The following is a 24,600-nucleotide window of genomic DNA, read 5'->3' on the forward strand; positions in this document are numbered from 1 at the left end:
GGAGGGCCACAGTTTGGACATGCCTGAACTGAGCACATTGGAACCGGGTTGGAATCGTTTAGTCGACCATAACTAAGTCGACAAGCATTGGGTCGACACCACTAGGTTGACATGCAGCAAGGTCGACATGGGTTAAGGTCGACATGGGTCATGGTCGACATGGATCTAGGTCGACGTGGGGCCAGGTCGACAGGACATTAGGTCAACATTAGCGTTAGGTCGACATGGGCTAGGTCGACAGTCAAAATGTCGACATAGGGGTTTTCACTGTTTTTTGAGCCGACACGTGCCGACAGGCGGTATTTCATGCCCTACCATCCACTAGGGCGTGGTGGGAGAATAAAATATTGTGCCGAGTGTAGCGTTGACATGCAGCAAGGTCAACATGGGTTAAGGTCGACATGGGTCATGGTCTACATGGATCTAGGCCGACATGGGGCTAGGTCGACATGACATTAGGTCGACATTAGCGTTAGGGCACGGTGCCTTGCTACACTCGGCACAATATTTTATTCTCCCACCACGCCCTAGTGGATGGTAGGGCATGAAATACCGCCTGTCGGCACATGTCAGCTCAAAAAACAGTGAAAGACCCCATGTCGACCTTTTGACTGTCGACCTAGCCCATGTCCACCTAACTCTAGTGTCGACCTAATGTCATGTCAACCTAGACCCATTTCGACCTAGATCCATGTCGAACTTGACCCATGTCGACCTTAACCCATGTCGACCTTGCTGCATGTCGACCTAGTGGTGTCGACCCAATGATTGTCGACCTAGTTACTGTAGACCTAATGACCGTATCCCTTGGAACCTAAAACATTTTCTTAATAACTAAAAGTGCCCAGTTATATCGTACATTAACCCTTTGAGTGCCAGCATTGCTCACATTTGTTATTTGTTAAATTAAAAAAACACCTATTTTGACAAATTTTCACTCAAAAGGGTTAAAATCTGCAAATATGTTGATTTCCGTTTTCAAACCTACCGTACCGTACATTAGTGTGGTTTAATCTAAAACCTTAACTAGTGTAATGTAGAAATTAATATATAAATAGTAATCCTTCCTTGCACCTTGCATGTATTAATACGTGGTCAAATTTTTCCCCAGTGTGTGTGTGTGTGTATATATATATATATATATATATATATATATATATATATATATATATATATATATATATATATATATATATATGTATACATATGTGTGTGTGTATATATATATATATATATATATATATATATATATATATATATATATATATATATATAGCACTTGACTGGACTACTCGTTTGCTGTCTTATCTTAATGGAAAAAGCAACGTGAAAGGACTACTAATAGCTAGGAATATATAAAGGTTACTCTGCCGTAAGGAAAGCAGCCGTCTTGCCACAACCCCTGACACAATTCCAAGGAATATACCACAGTACAAATGTATGTCTCCATGGTAGTGACAGCAATTTGTTATATGCTGCACCTATCAGAATAATGTATGCCTCGGAGACATACAGTGCTAGATATTCTGACACTTCTGGCTTATGTAGATACGCTTGCACACAATATATTAACAACCACTCGTTTTCAAATCAAACCAATGGTCAGGGTTAATCCACTGTAAGGATTGCAGGTGGCTGCAATATGCCCAATGGTTTCCCAGATATTACACAACAAAGTCCATTGAAATGGAACATTTGCTTAAGAAATGAATTATATATGGTTGAGCATAGTGATTAATACACTAGTCTGCTGTATATGAAAATGTCAGATTTTTGGTAATCATTTTAGCGCTTAAATAAAGAATGCATGATATAAAGATCTCATAGGAAACTAACCAGCTATCTTACAGTACTTCCATGTTTAATCATTTTGACATTGTTGCAACACAATCAAGTTATGTTAAATTACTGTAGCTTAACCCTTTGCATGCCAAGTGAATTTTTCAAAAAAGGTGTGAAATTTGCCAAGCAAAGTTTTTATTCATCATCATGACCTGTAATGTTTACCTTATATAGGAAATATGGGCCCTTATTCTGATCGGTGCGGCCGAATCCAAATTTGCGGCCAGGACCGTGCGTGCGAAACCCCGCCTTCCATATGGATCGCCAACTCCGTCCGTACGCGGTAAGAAGCTGGCCGAACGGACCGCATGTGTATTTTTCATGGAATACGCCTCCTCCATCTCAGGGAACCTCCCCCATCATTCGATGGTCGCAGACCATCAAATGCAGGACCGAGTGGTCCACCAGCTCCCGCAACCTCAGACCACACGGACATTTTTCCGTGCAAAAGCAGGGATCTGGGCAGGCAGCTGACATCCGGCGATGTCATATGTCCGCCCCCTACACGTGCGTCACGACTGCATTACCATACGTACGCCCAGCGTTTGCATGAGAACGCCCATGAAACGCGGGGCATATGCATATGGTAATGAGCCCAAATAGCCCTTCACGCCCCTCTCCACCCCCTTTTTCGGAGTGTTCACATTTCATGCGGGATTTGGCCGTAAGCCCCGCTCGTACATGCGCAGAGACACCTCTGCACATGCGCAGACACAAAACATCGGCGGCACGAACGCACGCGGATATTACCGCACCAACCAGAATAAGGGCCATAGTCTTTTTTAACACAACATTTTTTATTTGAATTTATATAACAAATGTTAGCGGATATTTTGAACATCTCTCAGACAGATGTTGTCACTCAAAGGGTTAATATAAAAAAGAATAAACCATATCAGGTTATACTATGGATGACAGCTTTCTCACATGTTAAACTTCATCTCAAAACAATACCTGGCAATAAGTATAGATGGAGTAACAGTTATACTAATATCATTTCTTATGATAGATTAATTATCTGGGCTGGAACCATCTCTAAATTGCATTAAGAGACAAATTAGGCTAAAGATCTAAATTATTAGTTTTTTTCTTTAAAAAAACTTTAATAACAGCATTATCGGGTACAAAGGTAAGACAGGTAATGAATACACCACAGGTGTCATCCTTACGCTGAAAAGGCATTATAATAATTGCGCATACTGTAGGATGGCAGAAAAATGTACCTGTCAAACATGGAAGTACCAGAGTACACAGGTTACCTTCAAAAGATGCTTAACTAATACTAGCAAGAGAAAGGGTACGAAAAGGGACAATTTATCCTCTCAAGTGATCGTCCCAATCAGTGGAATAGTGCACGGCACCATGACAGAGGAAGAGAGACTGAGCAGACAAGTTAGTGAGCTCTAAGAACAATAGATGTGGCCCTGAAGGGAATGCTGTGAAAAAAAAAATCTTTTTTTTGGAGAATATGACCTCTTTGCACTTTTTCAGTCAGGTTGGGTGATATATGCACACTGTTAAGTCCCCTATACAAGTCAGACCTAATTGTCCAAGCAGCTCCCCTGGAGGGGTCACACATGATTAGGCACTTGAGGTGCCAAGTTTTGTATGTGATTTATCCCATGCAACTCCTGGGAAACTGCAAGCAGAGGTAGCAGGGGGGTGACAGACACAGAGTTGGAGGGCGGGGGATGCCAGGAGCCAAGCTGCAAGAAAAAAAAAAAGGTCATACAAAGGAATGGGGAGCCACTGATTGGCTGAGAGAGCTCTCAGCCAATCACTGGCTGCCCATTCATTTGTATTTGTTTTTTTCATTTTTTTTCTTGCAGTTTGGCTCCCTACTCCTCCTGCCTGGCTCTCTGTTCCTCTCTTTGGCTCATCAGCTTCCGCCAACCACCGCCTCTTTGTCTGCCGCCCTGCTGCCCAGCTTCCCTTGCCCGCATCTCTGGTTAGCATGCGGCATCCCCTGCCCACCGCTTCTCTGCGTCCCCCTCCCGACTCTGATCCAATGCACATGGGACCACGCATTGGGTCGCCGGGATGTCTACACATGCGTTTTGGGCTGATTTCAGGACCTGATCCATCCGAATTGGGTGAAATAGAGCCCAAATCGCACAGTGTGTGGGGGCTTTACTCTCCGGAATTTTTCACATAAATCAGAGAAAATTCTCTCATAGTGAAGTACAGTTTTTAATCAAATCAAGCGACACAAACAATAAATTCAATACAAATAGACAACAATCCTCTGGATTAGCAGCATGTATGGTGAGTAATTTCCAGAAACATCCAAATCGCTCCCTCCAGATGTAATGGCTCCAAACAGTAACAGTGTGAATATATCATCCAACATGACTGAAAGAGCGCCAAAGAGGTCATATTTTTTCTAAAATTGCTTGTTTCCTGGCATGCAGACGGCAGTCTAGTATAGCAGGATGTTAATCCAGATTCATTACTAGCAGTCTAGTCTAGTGAGGCAGTTTTGGTGCAAATCTGTAGGGACTCGGCAAGAGGGGAAAAGGAGTTTATATACATGCTCTTTATTTCATACACATGAGGGATCATGATAGGTGGGCTGTTTCTCTAGGCAATTTTGCTCCCAGTGCGAACAGTAAAAATTGCACCCACCCCCATGGGCAATTTAAAGACATTTACATGTGCCAAAAAGGGGCATGACCTTGCAGAAAAAAACTACTTTACTCTCCAGTTTTTCACTCTGCACCCCCAGACATTAGCCACATCAGGGGACAAAAATCCTGATTCATGCCCCTTATATAATTAATTTTTCCTCCTTATAGTATTGTCCTTTACACATTATTAACCACACCATAATGCCCCTGACAGTATACTATGCCCTCACAGTCAGTGGCCCCCTCTCCATACTTAAGATACTAATAGCGGCCTGCTTGGACACATCCCCTAATTCCTTTAAATTGATTATTATTAAGAACTATGAAAAAACTGTTGCCCCTGGAGTCCTGCATCAGCCTCCAGTGCAGCCCTGCACACACAGCATGTGCTGGCTGCTCCCCAGCTAACCGCATCAGGTGAGGCGGGGGGGGGGGGGGGGGGGCTGATGCAGGCCCCCGCCAGGTCTCTGAAGCAAGCCACGGTTTAACGTCACCCTGCAATGCTGTTCACACAGCAATGCTGTAGGTAAAGTGCGGCCTGTCCCAGGGGAGCGGGGAGGGGCACTGCACCACTGCTTGTCATATATTCTGACAGCTGCAGTGGTGGCTGGTATCTCCCCACTCTGCAAATTACGTGTTTGCCAGTGGAGTGCCCACAGTGCAATTGTGCAGTGGGCAAGCAAAACTCTATGACACGCTACCTGCTGTTGTCATGGATTTTTAATGAGACTGTTTCATGTAGCCTCAGGCCCTAGCTGAAGTGCCTGTCTCATCTAAAGCTGTGGACATTTTGGGAGGGACATTTTCATCAGTATTGCATGTGGATAGCCAGACCGTATGGAATACTGTTTGCATGATTGTACAGCTCGCCCGGCCTTAGAAAATGCCCTGCTGATGGGGATGACCACATGACATCATTTGGCCATACACACTCACAAAGTAATTCTGAAATTTGTGGTAATATTGTAAGGAGTTATAAGGGCCAGATGTATCAAGCTTCAAAAAGCGATAAAGTTGAGAGTGAAAAACAGCCAGCCAATCAGCCATTTTTCAAACTCAGCCTGTAACAAGGTAAATATGAGTTGATTGGCTGGCTGTTTTTCACTCTCCTTTTTATAAATTTTGAAGCATGTTACATCTGGCCCATAGTCATGTTGTCCCTGTCAAGTTCCATGGGGCCAATGTGTGTGTGTTGGGGGGGGGGGGGGGATTCTGGGTATCTAGGACCCTTCCATGCACCAGTGTAGGCTAACCCTGTTCATAGGCCCTGTCATGACAAAAGTGGAATTAAACATAAATTATATGCTTCCCATTTAAACAGGAAGCAAATAGTGAGATGTCATTAGTACCAACTGACTCAAACAGTATCAGGACTGAATTATACTGTACATTTTTCACTAACAATTTACAGCCACAGCACATCGAGGGTCTATGTATTTACTATATTACTATATTTGTTGTGTAAATTGGTATTTGCAGTAAGTGCCATGCTTTATTCTCTCACAAAATATTAGGAACAATCAACATACGTAGTTGACTTAACGATTCATGCCTACATCTTGAGACATTGCAAATGACACCAATGCAAAAAATGTTTAATGAGGCTATACTATGTACCATAGTGGCAGTGGCAAATTTATAATGGCAACATAGTGTGTTGTGCCACACCCATTTTTTTTTTAAATACTTACCCTTCCAGAGTCCCATGACAACAGTAGCGTTGCAGAAATCAATGTAAAAATGGCTGCTGCACCATTTCCTGGAGGACTGTGCATGCACATTACAGTCTGTACCCTGTGGTTCTCATACTCTTATAGAGCTACACCGTGCAGCTGCTGGCAGAGGAGAAGGGGCCCCAATGGTGGACTGCACACGGGCCTCCTCCAGTCTTAAATCTCTTGTGCATATGGGAGCATAGTAAAATATAGACATCTGTATTCAGACTCTGTTTTCCTGATTTTAGGACCTAGCAACACCCCAGTAACAGTTTATATTGATAATAGCACATTATAAGGGGTGACAACATATAGTGCTGTAAGGAAAACTAAATAAAACACTTCTCCTGTGTTACAATGTGTGTTATATTTTCTTTGCTAAAGAAAAAGAAATGGACTTAACAATGCAGAACATTTGTTCACTACATTACATGGCAGCTGGGAGGGTCAGTACTGTCAATAGGGGGTATGCAACCAGGGCCATCTTAACAGCAGTGTGGGCCCCTGGGCAAAGCAATGCACTGGGGCCCTTACCCATTCTCCCCTCCTAGGGGTGGGGGCTGCTATCAGCAGCAGCTTTGATGTTCCACGGGTGGCAGGGGGTGCTCTATCTTCCATTCAACATGTAGGACCTGGAGCAGTAACTTCTGCTAATTACTCCTTTACTGCACAGGTGGTGGGAGGGTGAACACTAACGTGTGGAAGGGGGCACTGAGCTGTATGAAGGGTCCCTTGTAAATGACTTCCAGGGAGGTAGGGGGTGTTTTATACGCAGGGGAAGATTGGATAATGGAGAGGGCTTAATATTAATCATTTTCCGGTGGAAGGGCAGCTTGTTTGACTGCAGATATCGCCATTATCTGGAAATAGATTTCTTAGCCTTCAATAGTATAAAAACCTAGAGTCCCAACTTTTAGGAGGTGCTGGGAACATGGGGATCAGAGATCAGGAACCAGAGCAATCCATTGACATAAATATAAAACTGTACACCAGACGTTTGGAGCTGGAGCAGGGACCGGCTGCTGGAAGGCTGATATCTCTGGTTCTGGGCATGATAGAGACAAGCCGCTAGTATCGACAGAAAGGTGAGTCCCAGCTTTTGGAATACTCTCAGAAGTCAGAGAGAACCTGAGAAATATGACTGAGAATTGCAATTAATAGGTCGGATGTGGACTGCTGTTTTGAAGTTGGATATCTCCAGTTCCCCAGGGCCGATTTTCAAAATTCTGGTATTTCTGGAAAAAGGGGATCCTCAGCTATCAGCAGAGGGCCATTATACACCTGGGGCCCCTGGGCAAGTGCCCATTAAGCCCATACGAAAATACAGCCCTGTACGCAAGCAGTACTACCATCCAGGAAGCAAGGCTCTGGGGGTGGCATAGTCACTCCTCCATATGCAAGCATTACATTAATTTTCATTCTTGTAGCAGAGCTAGCATAGGGAGAAGAATCGCTGGGGGGAAAGGAGAGGTTATCAAGATGACCAGTCGTCAGAAGCTGTAGTCATGGATATCGCAAGTTCTGATTGGTCCTCCTGCTCAAACTCCATTTCACTCCCAGAGGCCAATGCTCCCATGCCAGCTGTTAAGGGGGCAGAAGGGGCACATATAAACCTATTCCAACTACATGTTCCCTGTTGATAACTGTAGCAGGCAATGGTTATAGGTAGATATATTGGCGCGGTTTCCCGGCAGCTGCTGTCATGCTGGCAGCTGCCTGGTACATCATTTTTTTTTTTTTATGGAGACAAGTGTGCAGCACACCACTCTGCTTACAGACAGGAACTGGCTGGATTTGGGGGCTTGAATCAGAGACACAGAATGGGGGCTACCTGATGAGAGGCAAAAGGTGGGGCTGGCTGAAGAAAGGCAGATGGGTGAACTGGCTAAAGAGAAATAAAAGTTGGGGCTGGATGTTGAGAGACAGAAGGAGTACTGGCTCATGGGAAACCAAAGAGGGAGGCTGGCTGATGATAGACAGAAGGGGGTATGGCTGATGAGAGACAGAAGGAGGTCTTGAGACACAGCAGAGCCTGGCTCTGGATAGACAGACATGGGGCTCCAAGGACAGACACCCTTGGCTAGCTGGAGCTGCAGAAACTCAGGGAAAAACAGGGCAGGAAGTGGCAGGATATCTGGCACATTACTCCCTGCTCCCATCGGGGGGGGGGTTGGGCTGCTGTCAACTTACGACCCAGACTCCCTATGCATGGTGTTCAAAACAAGTACGTCTTTGGCAGTTTTGGCTGCTGAATTTAAATGCACAATTAAATTCATGGGGATATGTGTTGGATTGAATATAATTTCCCTTTCAAATCTAATGGCTGAATGAAAGCACTGTGTAGTAAATGTATCCCTTTGTGTTATTCAGGCTATATACTGTAGTTACATACTGTAGTAATTAAGGCTGAATAAAGACTTGCGTCCATCAAGTGCAAACTTCATTATTAAAGTGCATGATCTATTTGCTTCATCCCTTATATAACTGAAATCTGATTTAATTATATGCAGATTTTAATTGTCGTTTTTTCATCCACTGTTTTCTATGGGTTTAAACTGGTTCAATGTTGTGAAGGGACAAAAACGGCATTGAAATACCGTTTAAGGACAAAAACTGCATTGAAATATATTTTAAAGATATGTGATGTGAAAGGGGTTTTAACTGGCAGACCTGTTTTTATAAACATTTTAAAATACTGAATCAAAGCTGGTTTTGCAGTCTGAAAGCAGCATTAGATTTCAGTTTGAACACAGCTCACTTAAATCTAAAGGCCCCCATACATTAGGCCGACTTGCCCGAGCGGGGCGGCGGGGGGGCTGCAAGTGCAGAGACAGTTTACTCACTGGCTGCTAGGGGACCACATTGCCGGGTAGTGTAGGGGAAGCCGGGCAGCAGCGGGCGCACATAGAAAAAACACACAGAAATGAATGGCCAGCCAGTGATTGGCTGAGAGCTCTCTGACAGAGAGCTCTCAGCCAATCACTGACTGTCCATTAATTTCTATGTGCGCCCGCTGCTGTCCGGCTTCCCCCATGCTACAGGGTACCCATCCCAGCGTTCACCGCCCCGGACCACCGGCTCCCTGCTTGCGTCGATCACCGCCCAGGTCAGTGCGCCTCCCCTGCCCCTTGAATCAGCTGAGCTCCCCATATGCTGCGTCCCCTGCCCGCCTCCAGGCTGCACATAAGATTTAAAATCTTATGTGCAGCCCGTCCGACCTCCCGACTCCGACCCGATGTGCATGGGACCGCGCATCGGGTCGGATGGCATGTCTAAACATACGATTTGGGCCGATTTCACTGCCCGATCCATCCGAATCTGGTGAAATCGGGCCCAAATCGCACAGTGTATGGGGGCCTTTACTCTCTCTGCACATGTTACAGTTTCCCCTCCTGCAGTCCACCTGGATTTGGCCATTTTGAGAACAAATTTGCCCTGCGATCAAGGATTGCACCGCCATGAATTTGCAGCAGCCAGCTTTCAGTAAAGCTGCCGCCCTGCTAAAGGGAAATCCCGTCTCGCAAATTAATGCGATCGCTGTGCAAATGGATGTATATGGCTACAAATCTGTTTGCAGCCATACAAATATGTCCAAAACCCATCATAACCGGCCAACCGTCTACTTATTTTTACACTGGGCACAAGTTATCGCAGGCTCAGCGTAGCCAGTGACTTACTCAGCTGTGCAATGGAAAAAGGCATATCCGGCCTGGAGTTGGCATCATACACCCTCCCTTAAAATGCTCAGACACGCCTAGCTTTTTCCTGGACCCTTCGAGCATTTTCCTAGGCATGCCTGCGTTTTCCTTTGCACTCCTATTTACCGTCTGGTTTCCACCCCCAGACACCTACTTCCTGGCAATCACCTTGTGAACGGCAAGTGAACAGAAAAAGCAGCAGGATTTAATTGCAGGACGGCCTCATGAATGTGCAGTCTATCGCTAATCAGCCGCCGCGCGAATTTGTGGCCATGAGATTTGAATTACCCCAATACATGATTGAATCAGGCCCAATGCAAAAAATTACTAACAATCATATTTTCTTAACTTGTCAAAAAATAATAATTTTACAAATAATAAGGCCTAGATTTCTCTTCAGTTGGCTAGGAATAGGACGGATCATAGATGCTCATATGTCCAGTAAGTGCCACTAAAAGTGTTTGCTGCAGAATTACAGTTTTTAAGCACAAAAGGGCATTTAAAAGTTTTCCCCGGGTCTTTTTCATGGAACAACCCTAAGTTCCGTGCCTTTATGTTTTCAGCTATGTATTGTCAGCCAGTGTCTGCACTCATGCTGCCGTCACTGGGATGTATTGTAGATTGTGTGGCAGTCACTGTGTTATGTGACTATCCCAGGGGGATGCGGTCATTAGGTTGACATGCAAAAGGTTAATCACTATTGGTCAACAGTCAAAAGGTCAACACATCAAAAAGGTCGACCCTCATGCTGCGCAGACCGCACAGCCCATTCCTGCTCCGGGCCCAGGGCCGGTGTAAGGCTTCTCAGCACCCTAGGCAAAACTTCAACCTACTGCCCCCCATAATGCCACCAATACCCACCTTCCAACCCCTTATGCCAGTGGTTCCCAAACGTTTTTGAATCACGGTGCCCTAGAGCATCAAAATATTTTCAAGGCACCCCTAGGCCAAATGCTTCTTATCAAGACAGGGAAAAATAAATAAATTAAGTGTATTGTGTTTATATGTCACAGTTATCTGTTGAGGGACAGGATTTGCTCCTGTTTGTCCACATGTTATGATTGGCAGCCACCAGCACTGGTCTTGCCTATTACATTGACCATAAATAATATGACTTGATCTTGTTCCACCAACCCAAGGCACCCCTGCAAGTGTCCTGAGGCACCCCAGGGTGCCTAGGCACACAGTTCGGGAACCACTGCCTTAAGGCATACTTGCCTAACATTCTGGAATGGCAGGGAGGCTCCCAAAATTTGGATAGTCCTCCCAGCCCCCCAGGAAGGTGGGAAAGTCCCCTGCTTTACCATCCCTTTGACACCCACAATAGAGTGCAAGGAGAAGGGGGCAGCAAAGTAGGGAAGTATGCCTCAAGGGAAAGTATAGAGGCGAGGTCTTAAAAGTTCCACAGCAGCCACCTGCATTAAGTACAAGGATCCTCATAGACATCCTTCATTTTTTGATAGGCAGACTCATGGCGCCCCCCACGGATACTGGCGCCCTAGGCAGCTGCCTAAAGCTGCCTAATGGTAGAGCCGGCCCTGTCCGGAATGCACCACTGAGTCCCAGCCACCATGTCCTCTCCTCTCTACAGCTTCTGCCACCCGCCCTCTAACTCTGCTGCTGCCGCTGACACTCACCAGCCACCCACATAAGTAGATTAGATGGGCGTGCAGGGGGGACAACGCTTTTTTAAATTTAGGAATGTCAATCCCGGGAATCCTGGGATTGAGCATTTTTCAATCCTGAATCCCAGGAATGAAAAAAATGCCCTGGGATTGGCATCCCTAAAGGCAATTTGAGGGCTATAGATCTATTGGTAGCAGTTCTCATAATAAAATAATTGTAATTACAGTAGCTTCAAACAAAAAGCAAATATATACTGTAGTTTACTTTTCTGTTTCAGACACATACATGATTTATATTATGCAATAGATCATTTTCAAAATCATAAATCTAAAAAAAGTTTTTTATTTTGTTAAAAACTGTACTCCCCACCAATGTATTAATGTTAGGAGAAGCCTATTGGCAATGATATTAAATCTGTTTGGGAGCACTTGCAATTAGTAATACAGCAGTACTTGAGTTGTAAAAATCACCTGACAAGTGTTATCACACAGCTGGTTCTCTCCTTCTCACTCTGTGTATGCAACTCCCACATAGAGCATTATATAAGCGAGATCAGAAAGTAAGCGTGTGGGAGTAGTGCATAAATTAGCAGCATACTTGTGCTAATCCCAAATGCTCAGTCCTTGCTGTTATAAACATTGTAGGTTCAGCAGGGAAGTGTATGTTATGAAGGATAGTATAAAATACTAGCATTTGTTCCCCTGAAGATGAGAGCATAACTACCATGTGTCCATGTAGCCAGGCATGTGGATAACTACCAGGGGCTGGCTGGCAACTTTTAGCCTGGGGGGCAAGTCCAGAGCACTGGCCCATAAGTAACAGCGCAACATTAAAAGGGAGGTTTTTCGGTAAAAAAATATGTATTAATAAAAAAAAAGATAATAACACCACGACAGGCTGCTCCCCCTGTATAATAACAGGACACCACAGGCATTGTTCCCTCTAAGATGTGCGTGTGTGCGCGCGCACACAACTCACCGAGCATGCCCACGAGACATTACAACAGAGCGCACAAAGCAGCAGTGGTCAACTTTTTGCTGTTGTTTCACCCATTAACTACATCATGTGCTGTGTTTTGAATGTTTAAATGTTTTGAATGTTTAATACCATTTTGAAGAAAACTTAACACAAATGCTGAACGTCATTTTCCAGTTTTATATAACGACGCACAAAACTAAAAATGTCCTTACAAAGTTGCACAGCCAAAATCTTTTGCCACACACAGCCTTCGTAAAATTAGAGGGAACATTGACCACAGGCTGCTCCCCCTGTATAATAACAGGACAGCGCAGGCTGCTCCCCCTGTATAATAACAGGTCAACACAGACTGATGCCCTGTATAATAACAGGACACCACAGTCTGCTGCCCTGTATAATAACAGGACACCACAGACTGCTCCCCTGTATACATCAGGACACCACAGGCTGCTCCTCAGTATAATAACAATAACAGGACATCACATGCTGCCCCATCTATTAAAATAACAGAATAGGACACCACAGGCTGCTCCCTCTGTATAATTATATCAGGACACCACAGGCTGCTCCCCCTGTATAATTATACCTTACACCACAGGCTGCTCCCCCGCATAATAACAAGAAGACACCACAGGCTGCTCCCCTGCATAAAATGACCAGACACCACAGGCTGCCCCCTATAATCAGCTCCTGCCTGACATTTTTCAAACACAGTCTGTGACATGGCAGGTAGGAGCTGATTGGCTGGTCGTTTATCACTCTCCATTTTATCACTTTTGAAGCTTAGTGCATCTGGCCCTATGTGCCTACCAATATCATGTAAAAATGTATATTTATTTATTAACAGTTTCTTATATAGCGCAGCAAATTACATTGTGCTTTACTATTGAAAACAGTGATATCACAAACTTCGTATTTATAGACAATTAGAAAGGTAGGAGGGCCCTGCTGGCAAGCTTACAATCTGTAGGGAAATATACAGCCAGGGTTGACATATAGTTAACAGAATATTCATACCTTTTTGCCAGTTTTATGTAATGAAGAAAGCTCCAGCCTTTACACCCAGTGCTTCAACAGATTTAATGACTTAAGGTCTGGATACCTTTTGAATATCAGGGCTTCTATAATCTTGCACTTAGACGGAGGAGGCAGTGACATGTCATGCGGATACTGGCCCATGGCACCAACACAGCACAAAGCAAAGGCTTTGGCACTGTCTGCCAGAGTCGTTACTGACTTCTGTGCATACTGTACTTTTCCAAATGCATCCCTGGAAAGATGGTCCTTCTGCCAGGATGGGGCTGCCCTGGGCATATCTTCTGGCACAGGGAAGGGGCTTCCCTTTTACATGGTGAGAATCCACTGCACACATGCTCTTTTAAAATACCCTTAATAAGAAAAAGAATTACTGTAGAACAAACCTGGGGAAGGTGTTTTTCTTTTTGCTTTAATAGCAGAATCAAATAAAAGAACCCTTCTCGTTACATTATAGGATTGTAGAAAATGATAACCATTATTATTTAAATGTAGGTGGTACACTTTTACATTTGCATTATTTTAAATAGGAAAGTCTCAACGTTATACAGTACAAATGGGTGTGGTATAGGACTCCAACAGTGGGGATCCCGACAGTCAGTATCCCTCGCTGCGCTCGCCACACTGAGGGCCCGGTGGCTCACTACACTCACCACAGGTTCTGTTCTTCCACTATGGGGGAAGGGAGAATAGCCCCTATGATTCGGGATGCCCACTGTCGGAGCGTCATCCGGCACCCATACAAATATCATGTCAATCTAATGTTCCTCACTCAGCCTTGATGTTTTAGTTACAGTATGCTGTGATCCAAATGCGGCCCCTGCCTCAATGGTTGGGGTTTGCACATGCGCTTTTCTGAGCATTGGCAAACCCCAACTGTGAACGGCGGCAGCGAGTTGCTTACTCGCCGGACAGTTTACAGAGGAGATGGAGGGACTGGGTGGTGGGTGGCTTTGGGCCATGGGAACGCCCAGCAGTTTATGGGCATCCCCATGAAAACTCTAGGCATTCCCATGGGCACGCAGGTGGGCTGATGCCCGCCCTGTTTTCATCCCGGTGGCTGCAACTAAATGTCAGATGAGAATGATTTCTCCTGCAGAGTCGGCATGCGAGGGGGTGTGTCTTCATTACGCATCACCTCTCATGGTTGCGAGGGGGAGTCCACCAGAACCACCCCGTATATGCATACAACAGCATCCCACAGCATCTCTTTCTCACATGAGGAATAATACACTGGCTGTTAGAACTATTAACATAACTATTATTTGTAGCACACTGTAAAGTGACACATTAGTGAAACCAAAGCAAAAAGCGGTTGTGCAAACTGTATGCCCACAACATACTTAACAATACCCATATCAATGTTACATGTAAACATAATAATCCACTACAAAATACACACAAAAGACTTAAGAAGGTTACACAGAGTCCCAGGATGACTACAAAATGTGCAGTTATATATATATTGTAGTAACATCACTAGTAGCAAATAGCAAAATTGCTCATTTCATTGTTCATATTGATAAATGCATGAAATTTCAAAACAGGATAAACCTTTATAGTGCGCTCAAGCAGCCCAAAACGGTCCCTTCGTTGTGGGTGGCACCAACAAAACACCCCACCTGCATAAATACATCAGAGATATCATCATAGAGACCCTTGTAATCATAAATGCATGAAGCTAATAATAATAGCATAATGGGAAACAAATAAATGATTACTCATTTAAAATAAAAATAAGAGTCCCAGAAATTGCACTGTGGTTATTATATGTTAGACATGACTACTGCCAATTATGGTACTAATCTGTGTTAAAAGAGAGAACAATTAAATTTTATACATAAGTACTGCACCCTGTGATGCTTCTTCACAAATGCAGGTCATACAGAAAAGGGAAATAAATGGCATTCGCAAATGACTGCCATTACCATAATATTAGCATGATTTTAAGTGAAAGCTTCTTTTACCTACACACTGTAAACATAAATCAATCAGTCTGGTTTTATGTGAAAAAAAAGACCCAGAATCCACCTTTGGTTATTCTATATAACGACAGCAGATGGCTCTCTTGAGTTTGATTTGAAATATAACAGGAAATGCTAGATGTGTAAAGTTTTTTATTAATACTACAGATGCAAGATGGCATTTTCTTTCCATTGTTGTTTAAATATAAATTCTAAATATTAATGGAGAATGGTGTGTTACTTGTGACAGTATTTTGAACTGAAATCTTTAAGCTTAATATAGTTGTTTGTATTTTGCATTCAAATATCAACTTATTTTCAATAACAATTTATTTTTGTTTATGGTATACAATATATTTTACAGGGTATTGTCATGTAAGTGCTATGCTTGTTAAGTACAATTTCTTGTTATATAATAATGTGTTCCAGTGAATCACAAATAATTGATAGAGCTGTCCTTGGTGCTGAACCTGACTCTTACATTACTGCTTCAAATCTGTCTACCTGCAATGAATATAATATGACTTACATGTTTTGGTGCATCAGATTCAGCAAATGCCTATGTATATTAGTATCTCCTGTGTTTCCCCATGTATAAGCCTTTGGAAGTTAATGGAGACTGTACATGAATATTAGAGTTGTAGGTGTAACTGAATGATACTTTAGGCTGACCAATCTCTATATGAAACTTTTTCCTGTATATACTGTACTGTGGGTTTTAGTCATCTATTACATTATTATTCATAGTATGTAAGTATAGGATGATCTGAGCATTCTCTTCTAATATTTTGATGTATTCTCTGTGTGTTAGTTTCCATGAGAGGACACTACCAATGTTAAAAATAGTTCAGTATTAATCATTTCTTGATAAACATATTACTGCAGTCACTTTGACAGGTCAAGTTTTATACTTTATCATCATGATATACTTTAGGCTATTTTCATATATCATATTTGCATCAAATATCCTTAACATTTTGGCATCTGTATATAGTAAAATATTTAAATACTGTAACTGATTCTTTATGCAAAGAAGTACATCTCCAAGAATTGAAAATGCCAAGGACAGAGAACATCGGTAACATAATCTTTCTAAAATTACCATAAAATAGTTTTACATACAGTAGCTGTAACCTGTAGCTCTGGATTGTTCTGGATTGGAAATGTTTTTGTTTTGTTGTCACTTTTTGATTTGAAAGCCTATTTGCTGCTTGGGAGAGTACTAAGGGCACGAGACATTGACGCTGTAGGTGTTTATCCCCCCACCACCACTACGCTGTAGGTGTTTATCCCCCCACCACCACTACAAAATACTAGAAAATAAAGTGTTCAGTCTTTACTACATTGTTGTTTATTATTGGTACAGTATGCATGTAAGAAAGCTTATCATTTGTAGCTCTTTTCATATGGATTTTTCAGCCTCTATCATATTTGTATAATTATCACGGAGGAGTATGTAAATAAGGCAAGGTAGAGAGCGAAGTCAAGAAAGTGAAATAGCACACAGATTCATATGGAGCTCTAGGCTGAAACAATTGGTCTCGGTCATTTTTCTCATTTATGGCACGGAATGAAAACCCTGTCTCCCTCTGCGTGTGACTTTGTAAAATAGAGCTGTCTAGGGATGACGATCCTGTGGATTTGATCTGCTAAACTTGGCAGTTTTGCATCTGCTGCTGTGCAATGCTTCACGTTCTGTCATCCTCCATTCAAAGCGACCATCTCTTGTCTGTTATTGCACATTAGTTTATTGCTAGCAGGATGATCGCAGGGTGAATTCCTGATGCCGCGTTGCTGCCTGTCTGCTTATTTCCTTGTCTTTATCTTTTGTATATATTTCCCATTTCTTTCTACCGTCACCACGGGAAGTCAGTCTCTCCTGTGCACCAGGGATGTTTATGTAACTTTACAGTGGAGATGTGTAGATTTTTGCTAGCTTCCAGCTATTCCGGACACTTGTTTCTGCAATGAAAGGAGGACAGGAACACATAGGCGGCAGTTTGGCTTCTGCTGGAATAATCTCTAGTCTTTCTCTGCAAGCAGTAAAAGCAATGCAGCCAGAAGATTGCTGTTAAGCGTGCTTAATTTCTTGTGAGAAAGGCATTACAGTCAGGAACACCAACTGAGCAAGGAGCTTGGATCTCTTATAAACTAGCAATTTCTCAAGAAAATTGCACAAAGCTGGTGCTCTTTTTTTTGTAAGAAAGGGGTGGAGAGAAGAGGAGGGGGATGATTTGATTACAGAACGTGCAGGATAGAAGAATGCCTCCTGATGCTGTTTCACATGCAGTGCTTCTTGGTGCCTGAAATGATAGAGGAGAAAGAAGCATGGACTTGCAGAGATGCAGGAGAGCATCATTTCAAGGCTATTGAATCGGATGCTTTAGCTTTTGTTTACCTGCTGCCTGTGACCATGCGAATGCCAGTGAAAAGCCTGCCTCCCCATTCTATTCCTCCTCCTACTCCTTCCTCCTCTCTTTAACCATCTTCTTCATCCTGATTTTTCAGCTCACTTGCTAAAGAGAAGCAGGCATTGTCTGGTGTGTGGGTGGCACTTAGGAGGCAAGCTAAGCTACCTTCTCTGAGCTTTGCCCTGACACCAAGCATAGATGCCAGTTCCTTCAGTGGAAGAGGTGAGAGGAAGCTGCTAAAGAAGTTCTGTTTGGAACATGCCAACACTTTAGCTTTGTTTCTTTATTTTACCTATATGTATGTATAAATATATATATATACTTACATATACTGTATGGGTACTTCATATGTATACAGCTCCTGTTAAAGGAGAGAACTGTGGGGGGTCATATTCCATTTTCTATTGCTTCTACCTCACCACTGGTTCTCTAAAGTGATCCAACACAGGGGCAAGGGAGATGCTACACTCCCTCCAGAGGGGCTGAGCCCCTTTATTTCGTTCTCTCTGTGTTTTCTACGGACTGTTTATCTGGTTCTCTCTCCAGCTTGGTGGGGTGTCCCACCACAATTTCTTGCTAGCCCCTCCCTCCCCGAGGTTCTGAACCCGGTAAGGGTGCACGGGAGGAGGCATGGCAGCAGCTATCGCAAGTGGACTGATCCGTCAAAAGCGTCAAGCAAGGGAGCAGCACTTGGACCGTCCTTCGGCCAGCAAGAGGCGCAGCAGCCCCAGCAAAAACCGAGGCCTTTGTAATGGCAACCTGGTGGATATCTTCTCCAAAGTGCGAATCTTTGGTCTCAGGAAACGAAGGCTCCGGCGGCAAGGTCGGTTGAACTGTGTCTGTGGGCTGTATTTATAATTTCCTCTTTGTTTTTTCCCTCTGTCTTGTACCCAATGGCAGTTTATGTGCACTCAACCTTCTTTCTGATCCCCAGAGTCTCCCTGTATTTTCATGGTGTAGTTCAGTTTATGCTGTTCTATCATTTCCTTTTAAAAAAATTGATAAGTTGCATGCGATCGTTGGCCAAGCTGTTGGAAGTCTCATGTTTTATGTACAATACACGTTATCCCTTTTGCTCTGGGGGAAAACATTTGCACTGTATGGCAGGCCATTACAGCAACAGGGTTAATGCAAGTGTCATTGATGATCTGTGCTGTGGAAGTTAAGTTCCAATTTCAGCATTTGCCCTTACAATTTAGATTTAAAAGGAAAAAAATTCTAGGAGAATACAACAGGTCTATGAAAAAAAGGATATAATCCCAAACATAAAATTGATGCTTAATAATACAAAGCTTTAGCAAATATTCAAACCTTTTGTACTGTATATGTTATTTCTCTTATGGTATTTGCAATGTATACCTGGTGATTCCTTGCTCCACAAGTGATATAGGTTTCAAAGCACTGGGAACAATTTTCTTTAACTTTGATGCTGTAAATCAAAATGTGGTCAGTAATAGTACAAGATGCCTGCATCAAGGACAATTACAATTCCAAGTAGTGAGTACCACACAATTATCATCATTATTATCTTTTATGTATGTTGTTATTAGTGTTTTGCAGCACCCTACTTATATAGATGAACCAAGGATAGGCACAGAAATATATTGTAATATAAATAGTGCTCTACTACTGTATTTACAGACATATATATATATATATATATGCTATGTGTATCTTATATTTGTGCTCAACTAACTACAGCATTTCACAATATGATGTCACTTTTACAGTATTTTTTTTATACGAATATTAAATAACAGGCAATTTGTTGATTGAGGGTAAATTGAGGGTTAATTACTTAACCCTCAATTTTACACTCAACTTGAAAGACTGATCATTTTGTATTCATTTTATAGTATCAATGGTATGTTGTACCGAAGAAACTTATAAGACGATATTGGCTTTTTCCACTCCTTGCTAGCACATTGCCTGCCATTATCCCTGAGCTTAGTGTAAGCATCACTTTTCATGTGAGACATATATACTAATGGTATGACACGGGAAATGAATAAGATGAATTGGAACATTTCCTTTATAGACTATTATAGCACTGATTCATAGTCATTAAAATGAGTAATATATTCCTATATTAACTATGTGCTCTGAGAACTTATCAGATCTGCTCAGAACAGCATGGTTACTATTGGCTTAATGTCACTGCATTAGATACTTTAAACCAATGCTTAGTCTTTTTTTCATCCACATAATTATTCTGGATGGATATACATTTAAAATGATGCTTACATAATTGAAATTCTGTTACAAGTTCAAGGGCACCAGATTTTATAAGAAGCCAATGATGTAATATCTGATGCTGTTGTGAACACGGCCTTATACAAATATGCTATATGTCAGATAATGTACTAGATGCTGTAACAATAGTGTTCCAAGAGAATTACACATACTACACAATCAATATACTTTATAATATCAAATATGTTCCTGGTTAACTCATTTAAAAAAAATAAAAATCCAATATAATATATATCTACAGAGATAATCTAGAAATAGGATTTATGAAATTGGATTGTGCTTTCTTAATTTGTTTTTCTTAATTTAAATTATATGGGGAACAAAGCAAAATGTACTGAAACAATTAGACATTCATTCCACTGTGAAGAGTATGATATTTTTCTTTTCTTCATGAAAAAATTCAGTCAGAGGCGACTTATAAATCTGATATGTGTTTATTGAACCTTTCTACACTTCATATGTCCTCTGTATATTTTCTTTGGAATCACAAAAGAACAAAGTGTGAGAAATGATGCTGTGAGGATAGAGCAGGTTAGATTGTGTCTACTCATGTGTGCTGAGAATAGTTTATAAGTGAAGAAATCTGGCGACATGCTTCACATCTCAAGGTGATGCTTGAATCTTATCACTCGTTTCCAGAAAGCAGCACACAAGCAGCTCAGCACAGTGTTTGCATAAATGAAAATTAGCCATCTATATCTGTATTACATTGAGCAGAAGGGAGAGCGAATATGAATGCTGATTCTCGCCTGTTTACTTTTTAGACTCTCTATAGCTAATAACGCTAAACTGAACAACATAATCTGTAATGACTGTGTTCATTTTATAATGCTGTGTAAATATTCATATCTGGAACGCTGCATTATGAGAAAATGTTGTGTTACAAATTAGAATTTGTAGCTCATTTTAATTTATTTTTTAGATTTATTTGTCGATCACTAGTTGATTGGGATTCGGTATGAAATCCCGACGGTCAAAATCCCGACGGTCATAATACCGACAGCAATTGACAGAAAGTCAAAATCCCGACATGGTCAAAATCCCGACATTTAAAATCCCGACATGGTCAAAATACCGACAAGGTCAAAATACCGACATTTAAAATCCCGACAAGTTCAAAATACCGACACATAGAATGTAGACAGGTGAAAAAGTCAACATGACTTTCGGGCGACAGCTCGCGAGGTCGATATGGGCTTTTCACAGTTTTTTTACCTGAATGTCGACACAGTCGACATGGACACAGTTGGAAGTCAACCGCAGCCCCTCGCATAGCTCGCTGCGCTCGCAATGCTTCGGGCACGGTGCCTCGCTACGCTCGGCACACTATTTTATTCTCCCACCACGCCCTAGTGGATGGTAGGGCATGAAATACCGCCTGTCGGCACATGTCGGGTCAAGAAACAGTGAAAAACCCATGTCGACCTCGCGACCTGTCGCCCGAAAGTCATGTTGACTTTTTCACCTGTCTACATTCTATGTGTCGGTATTTTGAACTTGTCGGGATTTTAAATGTCGGTATTTTGACCTTGTCGGTATTTTGACCATGTCGGGATTTTAAATGTCGGGATTTTGACCATGTCGGGATTTTGACTTTCTGTCAATTGCTGTCGGTATTTTGACCGTCGGGATTTTGACCGTCGGGATTTTGACTGCATCCCGTTGATTGTTAGTGGTGACTTTATATACAAACATTTTGTGTGTGTTTTAAAAGTCTTTAGACATGTCCATTAGATAAATGAGTACATAACTGTGGCTGTAAAGATTTAATCAACTAAAATATGTCATGTAGCAAAGGAAATATACATGCACATTTAAATGTATGGTGTGTAGGAGGCCGGTGCACTCACTGTATCTCTGTGTACATACGGTCTTTCTCTTGATATTGAGCACAAAAATGAATAGTGCGTGTCTGTGATATTTGTCAAATGAAATGAAATGTGTAAGATCTGCAGAATGTAGTGAACTTGCACAACAATGTGCATATTTCACTGCAATGTAATAGGTATTTATCAGTTGTTAATAGCCATTGAGCTGAAAGGACAATAATAGTCAATAATGGAATTTGCACCGCGGGGAGTTGACCTGTTACTACAGTATATACTCAATATGATGGTTCCAGCTCAGTGCAGCATAATCTTTTAGGTGCACTTATATAGTTACAGCCACGGCTTCATGTGTTCTCCTTAGAAGAAAATAGCATAATTTCTGAACAATAGAGCATGGTTTTACTATTTCCGCAAATGCTACTTTGGAATCAATATTGGTAAATATTGGTACCTGCCACCAATGATAATTTATGTTGTTCTCTCAATAATGTAATTATATGTAATCATATGCAATGCTTCAATAAAATACATTTTTTGAGGGAAAAAAACTCCAAATTACATGGAACTTTGGAAAATAAGGTGCCATATTGTATTGAGCATCTATATGGTTTTATATGACCAACTTAATACCAACTATAAAGTGGAGACTAAAAAGAAGACTCTTTATATGTAGGATAGATCCTGAGGTGAGATGACCATGTATACACTACAGTAGCAGGATTTTCACACATGAATGAACCACGTTATCTACTCCCCTTTTATTTCAATGATCTATCAGACAGACTAAATGTACAGTATGTGATTTGTGAGTGATTCCACAAGCTTGTGTTAGATACATCAGCAATGCTGCCCACACTTGCCATGAAGTAAATGACATTCATGTGATCCAATGTTCACATTGTGGTAACTTGAACTAAATTTAGAGGGGGATTAAGTTTACTAATACCCCTTTCATATGGCTATACTGGGATGCATCCATGATTTTACACACACCACATTCTGGTTGCAACCCAGCTTAGACCTGTTTCAGACTGGTGGGCTGACCCAGATCATTGCCGGGTTGATTACATCACCATTGTCTCTAACCAAGCCAGTGCTTGGAGATCTTTGAATGGTGTAAATTGACCTATTCTTACTGCATTACGAGCCTTGTTAAACCTGTGTTAAATCCAGCACAATAACCAGGTTGGAATGCCGGGTCTCTCGACCCAGTTAATTTCAACTGGGTTCTTTCACACGGCATATTATTCCTGGATTACAGCACATCCATGCAAAATAACCCAGCATATTGATGGCAGTGTGACAGGGGTATTAGAGATGACGCTTGATTAAGGTCTTCCTGATGTGCCTTAATGCAATACTGCATAGTTCTTCTATACCAGTGAACCATAATCACATAATTAGTGTTAGTAACAATTGAACAACATGTATATAACATTTTCAATACCCTTTGTTGCAGTGCACACCTAATTACATCAATATATGTAGACCTTTTTGATTGTCTCCCTTGATTTCTTTTGCATGGACCACATGTTACTGCATAAAGAGATGTTTGGGGGTATGTGTCCCTGACAGTCTGCACAAAAGCAACCTATATGTTAATTTGAACTTGTTGATGATATCACCAAATTACCATAAATACAAAACAAAACATACATCAGTTCTAGTTGTGTAATAAAGTACATCAGACATACTTTATGTAGGCCCAATAATCACAGTAAGCCACTGACCAGCTTCTCTCTTTTTGGTGCTATGATTGAGTACTCAGCCACACAGGCACACACATTGTAGACTTGGCCGAAAAATCTGCTTCCACTGGGCATGTGCAGCAGCTCCATTCCACCCTTTTATACTGCATGTAATAGCCACTGGCCAGGCTGAAGGGAAGGGTGGTTTCTGGGCAACTGAAGCCCTCCCCCACCCCCTGTTCCATTTCCAGCAATATTAATTGAATGTTTGTGGAGAGAACATCACTGTAGCTAGAACTTCTGCCATTCGCCTTCAGTGCTGTTTGGTTCTCTAATGGGGGATCCTATAACTTTCATTTGAAGACATTGTGTTGTTCTTCTTGCAAAGGCAACTGATCAGTGCTGAATACTATTTCCAAAGTTCCTGGCAAAATGTGTATGCCAAATACAGAGAATATTGTAGGTCTCAGGGGACCTACACCAAGGTATTATATTATCAATGGAATTTAATGAAAAACACTTAATGTTGGTAGAAATACTGTAGTGTAAACTCTCTAGTGTAATGAGAAACAAAAGTTTGTTGCCCTTATATATGATTTTCTGAATCATTGCTACTGTATGGGCTCTCATGAAGGAATGGCAACTTGTCATTGCTGGGTACTGCATCTTCCATGCCCCATTGCAAGGGACAGTAGTTCCTGCTAGGATTTCCTTAGCAGCTACTGCATTCTGCTCAGCTTTACTTTAAATTATTATACTGTTTCCCAAACACTGAGACATTAACATAGTTCTGGGATTGTCATCCAAGCACAGTTTGTCCTCATGTATATTTGGAAATACTGTAAATACAATAGTTATTTGATAGCCCTAAGAGAATCTTTTTTTATAAAGCATCTAGTTATCATTTTCAGAAAGTGAATGGTTGCCCATTAGA

At 42.0% G+C, this 24,600-nt stretch overlaps 1 protein-coding gene across 2 annotated transcripts in view; it reads left to right on the forward strand.

Moving 5' to 3' along the window:
• Positions 1–24,600, forward strand: part of FGF14 (fibroblast growth factor 14) — a 509,370-nt gene that overhangs the window by 296,402 nt on the left and 188,368 nt on the right. The window contains exon 1 of one of the 2 annotated variants that reach the window (XM_083168619.1): positions 17,014–18,719. The exons of the other annotated variant lie outside the window; for it this stretch is intronic. Within the exon in view, the coding sequence (XP_083024745.1) occupies positions 18,527–18,719 (193 nt within the window). The 5' untranslated portion in view covers positions 17,014–18,526. Of the gene's footprint in view, positions 1–17,013; positions 18,720–24,600 lie in introns of those variants that run through there. 2 annotated transcript variants of the gene reach the window in all.

The sequence above is a fragment of the Crinia signifera genome, chromosome 2 (genome assembly GCF_055691185.1).
Source record: "Crinia signifera chromosome 2, ASM5569118v1, whole genome shotgun sequence".
Classification (NCBI taxonomy): domain Eukaryota; kingdom Metazoa; phylum Chordata; class Amphibia; order Anura; family Myobatrachidae; genus Crinia; species Crinia signifera.